The sequence below is a fragment of the Pinus tabuliformis genome, chromosome 4_2 (assembly GCF_031772625.1).
Source record: "Pinus tabuliformis cultivar Carrire ecotype Pingquan chromosome 4_2, CPIR1, whole genome shotgun sequence".
NCBI lineage: Eukaryota > Viridiplantae > Streptophyta > Pinopsida > Pinales > Pinaceae > Pinus > Pinus tabuliformis.
This window is the reverse complement of record NC_142304.1, coordinates 987,521,543-987,529,608: the sequence shown is the minus strand read 5'-3', so window position 1 is coordinate 987,529,608 and position 8,066 is coordinate 987,521,543. Positions and strand designations below refer to the sequence as shown.

The 8,066-nt window shown below is 38.0% G+C and overlaps 1 protein-coding gene across 2 annotated transcripts; it reads right to left on the bottom strand.

Annotated features, from left to right (window-relative positions):
• Window positions 1–266: 266 nt before the first annotated feature.
• LOC149172985 (heat shock factor-binding protein-like) lies at window positions 267–7,852 on the bottom strand. Of its 2 annotated transcripts, XM_089424475.1 has the most exons (5): window positions 7,451–7,825; window positions 7,279–7,353; window positions 1,246–1,269; window positions 898–940; window positions 267–685 (listed from the first exon to the last, which is right to left on the bottom strand). In XM_089424475.1, the coding sequence occupies exons 1-5, from the start codon at window positions 7,451–7,453 to the stop codon at window positions 561–563; spliced, it is 270 nt and encodes an 89-aa protein (XP_089280601.1). In that variant the 5' UTR covers window positions 7,454–7,825; the 3' UTR covers window positions 267–560. The 2 variants fall into 2 exon arrangements, with proteins under 2 accessions (XP_089280601.1, XP_089280600.1); XM_089424474.1 differs by having other exon boundaries at window positions 267–940; window positions 7,451–7,852.
• Window positions 7,853–8,066: the final 214 nt, after the last annotated feature.

Here is an 8,066-nt window from a genome sequence, read left to right as displayed (position 1 = left end):
CCAAAATATACCACCTATCAGCATAATCCCTCTTACAAGCATGACATGCTTCTAAACATAAATAACACCAATACGGACACATATATAATAAAACCCTGTAAGTCAAACACAATCCGTATTCAAAGTTCAGGTGCTATCAATTTCTGAGATATGCCATACAAGCCTTCTTACAGCTTCACTAGTAAACAATATGTAGCCTACCAGAAAGAAAAACAGAAGAAAAAAAAAAGCAGTACCAGAATAACCGAAAGGGCCTGCTCAATCCATCCAAAAGAACATAGCTCGGTCCTCTTTATAAACCGTGTACTACAAACATAATATTCAACACAACAACTAGTTGGGCAGAGCATTGCCATATGTTTCCAATAATACATGTTATGTCGACCTACTGTAAGAAAAAATGATATTACCTATATCCAAACATAAGTTCATTATAAACAGACTGCCATGACTTCAAGAAAGAGCTCTTTCTTCAGTCGAAACAAAATTACTATATATTAAAGAACTTGAAATCAATGTGTCTTTCGGAGTTTCAAATGTCTCTGCTTCCAAGTACTGTTTCAGTTTGTGCCACTCTGATCTGAAGGAGACAAAGAACTAGAAGGTGAAACTTCCCCTGCTGTTTCAATGGTAAGATCTTCAATACTCTTTTCGATATCATCAATACGAGATCCCATCTCGTCAAGTGAAAATCAGTCAAGAAAAGATAAATATGGAAGAACACATCACATGTTGAAAAGTACAAGAATAATCATTTGCAAAGCTAGTTTTTTCCAACAACTGTTAAGCAAGCAAAACAACAAAAGCAAAATTTTAAACACACAAATAGATCATGAATGTGAAGATATTCATTCAATTCAAATGTATATAAAGTAGTGAAGATGTAACAAAGGATATTTTTTGTGATGATGGATTGAGACATTGTCTGGAACCTGGATTGCTGCAACAGAAGCAAACAGTAACTACAGTTAAACAGACCTATGAACAAATCACTCTTACCACTCGTTATACTTGCTCATCATTTCTCATTAAGCAACCATGATATTGCCCATCCTACAGTATACTGGATAATAACAGAATAGAGGGAACATTATTGGAACTTGGGACTCACATTACGAATAGACCAAAACTAACATCAAATAATGCCAACATGTCAACTTTCCAAAATATTGCATCCATGAGGACAGCAAGCAGAATAACAATAAGAAGTAAGAAAATGAAATTACATGGGGCAAAGAACCTTACCATTTGTTCCAGAAGATTTTTAACCTGAAACAAAACAAGAAATACAAAACCAACTTAATAGTCTAGCACGTCAACTTACAAATCTTAAGGACTTCCATAAGTAGAGTATAAACCAATGCACAATAACAAGCCAGAACATATTTGAAAACCTCGTGCCAACTTGTAGAATAAAAAACAACAAAAAGACTCTTCATTTAAATATGAAAGCATTGACAAGAACATACATTAAAATGTAGAAATAATAAAGATATCCATTTTGTAGCAGCAGAGCTAGGATACCCTCATTTGATACAGCTCATTGTTTATCTTTAGTATGACTTATCAATGTTCATTTTTAAACTGTCTTTCCAAGCGAAATCACTAATGTTTATCTAGCTCTTAGGTGTTTGAAAACATTTTGCAATATTTGAGTTTTAGATAGATAGGTTGGCAGTTTGATTTAAGGATCATATATAGCCATAGATACCACTGACCAATACATCGGTCACATCAACTGTATGTCCTATATTGGCTTTCTGCATGTTTCTTGTGTTTATATGGTATATTTAGAGACACGAGCTTTCAAAATCCATGAACAGATGTGGGTTTAGTTTTCTGTGGACTCTAAGCAGACATGAGCTTTCAAGTCCATGAACTGTGGTTCAGTTGCATGGGTTGATAATATGATAACAGAGATATGAATTCAAACGGACTGGACCAGGGACAGACTAAGGATTCTGGCCTCATTCAGCTAGAATTGCATCAAAAGAAAAGTTCAAGATCTATTCTATAACAGTTGTTTTTTTGGACAAGATGTTTCTTATGATCTGTTATCAATGCACAGCAGATGTGTCCTTTGCCAATCTGGAAGTATTACAACAGACTGTAGCTGGCTTAAGCCTTACATAACTCCAGAAAGATTGTTAAAATTGGCAACTAGGGCCAAACTCCATGTGGGTCTACTTATTCATGGTAGCTGATATTTTCCTTGGATTCCTCTCGTCGAGAAGTGTAGGATTGATCTAAAGATCATCCGATTCCGACATGTATTCATGGAGATATGAATTTATTTGTGTTATGGGACAATTCGTCAAGGTCGGCCAGCAACCAAATTGCCCCCTCTTGTGCTCAACATTTTAGTATAAAAAGAGGTGGCTTGCTAGTCATTTGCACACACACTCTTCTTGAGATCTCTTCCTCTCCACTTGTCTTTGGGTTTTGGTGGGAGGAGAGATCCTAAGAGACAACACTGCCCTAATGAAGAGATGCCCTAGATCTGAACGCTGCCATGGGAAAGAAGGATCTACACAGCCCTAAAAGGAGGTGACCTAGCTTCTAACGCTACCCTAATAAACGCAGTTAACGGAGGAAGTCTCAACGCTGTCTTAGAAGAGAGTTCATGCCCTCAAAGCAGACACTAAGATGCTGTCATACGCTGTCATACAAGGATGCCCTAGACTCTAACACAGTCATGGTGAAGAAGGCTTTAACGCAGAAGAGAAAGGCAACTATATCGTTGGTCTAGAAGAGACCCTCAGCTGTCCTAAACGCAGGTCTAAGAGACCCTATGGTGCTGATCTATGAAGACCCTAAATCTGCTGTTTATGTGCCCTAGCCACAGGCTTGTGAGAAGATTTAATAGCAGCCATGATGAAGAACCTTCAACACTGTTCTAAAGACTTTCATGTAGCCTTGGAATCACAGTAAGGAAAGGCATAACAAAGACGCTATCCTTATATGCCCTAACGCTGTCCTAAAAGAGACCTCTATTCGCAAGGAGAAGCCCTAGTCATAAAGGAGGTGACCCAGCTCTAACGCTGCCCTAAATACGGTCATGGAAACACAGCAAGGAGTGGGTAAAAACACAGGTCTATAACAAACATCTAGACGCTGATTTAGGAGGGTCATATCATGCCCTAGCCGCAGAGAATAAGAGGGCTAATGACTGTATAAAGGAGGCCTAAAAAGACAGGTTCTAAATGCTGTCAAGAGAGCTCCATATACGCTGTCCTAAGGTGGCCCTAATCTGCAGCTACAGAGCTGCCCTAGCTGTTGTCTATCTAGCCCTTAAGAAGGGTCCTGTAGCATTGACAGCATAGTGATAGGGTGCAGCAATATGATATGATGGGACAGCATAGTAATAGGGTACAGCAGCATGAATGTATTGAAGTGCAGCATGAAGGATGCAGCATGTGTGTGATGGGTGCAGCATAGTGCACACTGCACAGTGATGGGTACAACAGTCATTGGTGCAGCATAGTACACAGTGATGGGTGCAGCATAGTGCACAGTGATGGGTACACTAGTGAATAGATGCAGCATAGTGCACTGTGACAGTGGTGTAGCACAGTGATGCATAGTGCAGCATGATGATGAAGAGCAGCATGATGAGGTACAGCTCAGTGATGGTGCAGCACAGTGATGATGGACATGGTATGATGGTGCAGCATGGTGCAGCACAGTAATAGGTACAGCAAGGTGATGGAATCACCTGTGTTCAGATCAGCTACCTCATGTGTCATCTTCTTAGAGAAGATCTCTGCTCTTATTATGACAAGTCAAAATGTTGACTTCTGATGTATACATACATCTCTCTCTCTCTCTGCTGAACTATTGAAGAACATATAGGAAGAATCGATCAAGGGTTTCCCCACATTGGAGTTTGTCCCTGGCTGGCACCACATCTTGTGTCCTCTTGTCTTGGCTTGTCTTCCGCAATTTATGTTTATGTTCTATCTGCATTTTACTATCATGTTAAATGTGATTGCTAATCTGGAATTGATATTGAGTTAATATGAAAAATTGAAGAAATTGCTCTCAGCATAGAACATACCTAAAATTAACAAAGATCCCTTTGGGTGAAAGGCAGAGGGTGGGGAGCATCTGTTTTGCCAAAGTCAACCAGAACTTCCAATTCACAAGGGACAAAACATGTCTCAAGGGATTTGAACCTTGGTGGAGGTTGAAAGTTGAAACACCCCCACTTTACCAACTAACCAAGAAAACGTTGACTGCTATAACAATATTAACTACCCAGTCCTAGATAACGTAGAATCATTCACCCTTCAGATTTGCATGTGAGGAGTGATGGGGGTTCCATACCAGTTCCTATACTAGAAAAATCATGACATATTTATGCTGCATTCATCTTCTTTTTCTGTGAGCTGAAGTAATGTACAGGGCTGCCACTATAAATCTGTTGGTGCATTCTTCTTATCCAGAAGTATTTCATTCATTTTGGGGGTTTTTTTTTTGGGTTCAGAGAGTCGTATTTGGCTGTGATCTTTTGATCCTTTCATGTGTGATGTAAACAGATCTGTAAATGAGGTATTCATTGGTTGTTCATTCATCTTTGCTGATTGACCTGTCATTCTCTTTACTTTGATGATTACCGAGTGCATTGGTGGAGGTTATATGGATGGTGAATATGTATCAAATGGAATATTTCATTCAGTTTTGCACACTTATTTGGCGGATATGACTAGTAGGGTTTTTCAATAGTAAACTAGTAGTCTAGTTGATTTCTTCATTTTATTCAAGGCCAATTTGTCATCTTACTGCCCAGACACCTAGCCCAATAGGATAAGGCACTTGTCCTCTTCAATTTCATCAAATACATACTGTAAAACCATAAGGTAATCAAATCACTAATCTCATTTGTAGATCTACATCAACAACACAGATGGGTGATTTGATCTGAGGGAATCACCCCTTGTGCCAAAGGAGAGCTGACCTAAAGTGAGGAGGATGACCACCAAGGTGACAGCAGGTGTTCTCAAGTTGCCCTGGGATTTGTGCTTGGTGATTGCATTTATATTTTGTGCATAACTTGGAGGTAACACTATGCTTCATTCCATGAGGATTTTATCACTCTGTATCCCTTGATGCCTGATAATTCTTTGTTTTTTGGGTCCTTAGCTAAGTCACTCATTGATTTTGACTGAGAAATACACATCATCAATGATCAATCAATCCAAACAAGCCAAACCAAGCTTCGAATAGAACAATCCTTGATAAAACCATATGAAAGAAGAGCAAAATAGAAATTTTCACAAGCTTCTTTTAAAAGCCCCTTTGAATTGATAAATCGGTTTTTTGTCAAGAACAACCTCTCTACAGTTACTAGGTAGTGCATTCTGCAGAATGAATGAATCCAAAATTCAAAATTCCATCAGATTAAACCAATCAAGATTCTATCAGAACTAGAATCAAGCATTTAGGAGAAAATGTAATAACATAATACAGTAATCCCTAGTACTGCCTCCAATTACTTGATACTAATAAGAAAAACTGTAGAACGCTATCTAGGTGGTCAAATCTTACATAAGAATAGCGCTAAAACTTCAAGACCATTTTTGTTCTTTAGCATGAATCAGCCTTAGGAACATGTTAGTGTAAGCAACTACAGGCTCGTCTATTCTAACATATCCATAAAGAAAATCAAATGAATCCCAGAATAGAAAAATTATGCAATTTAACCAGGCTGGCAGACGATGTAGTTTAGAGTTTTACCTTATCTGCAGTAATTTGAAATGCATCCATAACACAATTTATGTCAAACACTATATCTTTCTACAATTGATTAAACATGGATGATTGTTAAGGTAGGGTAATTGTTATAGTTTGAAGTGATAACATCTTATAGTGTTTCTTTTACAGAGTAATGTAAATATTATTATACTACTACCTTTTTCCCCTTTTGGAAATTTGGGGGAGGTAGAATTTATTAGACCTTTTTATTGCAGTCAATTATGGGGCCCAATACTATTGAACGGTGAACCTTATAATGTTGCAGTCTTGCAGAAAGAAAGAAAGACAGCAAAAAAAAGTATGGCAATGGAGGGGATTGAACAAGCTTACACGTTTTATAATCAAATACCTTTAATGATATGAAGCAAACTAATCTAAGGGTTAGGGCTAGACAGAGTATGAGCTGGAGCTGCATTAGACAATATTTCAAAGTTCTAATAATAGAACGCCCACTACCATACGGAGCTATAAAGCCAAATAAATCTAAGATTTAGAACCAAACAGAGTATGAGATGGAGTTGCATCCATCCATTATGTCATTGGAAGTTCCAATAATTTAATGTCCACTACCATACTGAGCTCAGTCCTGATTTATTTATCCTGTGGTTCTAGATTCTTATCCTTGACTATCTCTCAGCTATCCAGCCTTGTCATTACACTTACTGTCCTGAGCTTAATTTCATACCATTGTTCATTTGCAGTGCGCCTCCATCTGGCCACAACAATTCGATATGGCCATTCTAGGAAATGGAGCCAAGCTTCCTAATCTTACTATTACTGTGGACGAAAATAGATAAAACCGAAGTTCATTGAATGTAGTATGCTAGAGCAAGATTCTTGAACTAGATTTTAAGACGCTTCAAGAACCATGTAATTCAGTACTCCCTCAAACAATCATTCTTGGCAAAACCCTCAACAGCGTGCTTGTGAAGCCACTGCAAACAATATCTTAGCACATCTAACATAGCCCTAACCAGACAGAAAACCGTATTCCTAACGTCGGACACACAACCTGAAGACTATGGAATTGTGATCAACGGCATAATACATTCTTCATCATCGTTTCGACCAAACAAAGCAGTAAACCACAATATCATGTAACTGACATTACAGTTGAGCATCATCAAAATGGACAAAACGCCATCCAAAAGAATAAAAAAAAAAAAAAGGCACCGTAATGAGCCAACAATGTAGAAAAGTACTATTGCACTCTTGGCAGTGGAGTTGGATATGCTGAACACGAGAAAATAAAATGACCCACTCTGGATATAATGTCAGTATGCTCAAAGCAATGCAGTATATCATGACGACATGGTCAGATCTACATTTGGGCGTGCTTAAACAACAAGAAATACATCACCCATTGAAAAATAACATCCAAATCAAAAAGGCATACCAAATTCTACCATTTCCATTATTAGTTTTACAGATAAGAGACCATCTATTTGTAAATCAAATTCGCGTGTGGATAGGTGGGAACGTGGGTTAAGCCCAATTCGTTTAAAACCAATCGAAAAAACTTACAAAAGCAGTGAGATCCTCAGGATTATTTGTTGTCTCCCTCTGTTCCTGACTTTGGCTATACCCCTGTCTGCTTTCCTGTTATACATACACGAAGAAAGATTAGAGAACATAGGAAGTATAAAATTTGATAAAGACATTATTACAGAGCGCAACAATGTAGGGTAGAGATTACCATTGTGAAGGACCTGGATCAGACGCAATAGAACAATGAGTTCTGTTAATTTTTAGAAGATTATCCAATGAGATCCAGATTTAAGTCACCTTCTGGGATTTATGTGACCTCCTCAATACAATGAAATTAGGGCAGATTAAAAGAAGATGATGTGTCATGACTCATGCCCTGCGATGTCCCAGAGCTTTATGCTTTCCCTCTAGAAAGCTTTTGAAATTAATTTTGGAATGGGACCAAACTTAGGGGAAAGCGTTTGAATTCAATTTTGAAATGGGACCAAAATTGGGTGGAGGTGGGGCAGAGCAGTGTTATGAGATGTTAATAATTGCAAGATTTCTTTAAAAAATGAAGTCTAACACCCGCAATCAGGGTATCAGACTGATTTTCATAAGGTTGCCTTTACAAGTAAGCAATTAATGATGGAATTTTTCAAAGTACTATATTTAATTTGGCACCGGGAGAAAAAAAGAATTTGAATGCACAGAATTCCATGTTTTTGCAACGTTGGAATCATTTAACCATTTTTTCAAAATACACCCCCTCTTCCACTTTCAAATAACGTTGATGGAATAACAGTGATGTTACGAGAAATTCAAAATATTTTGCAGATGGTTGG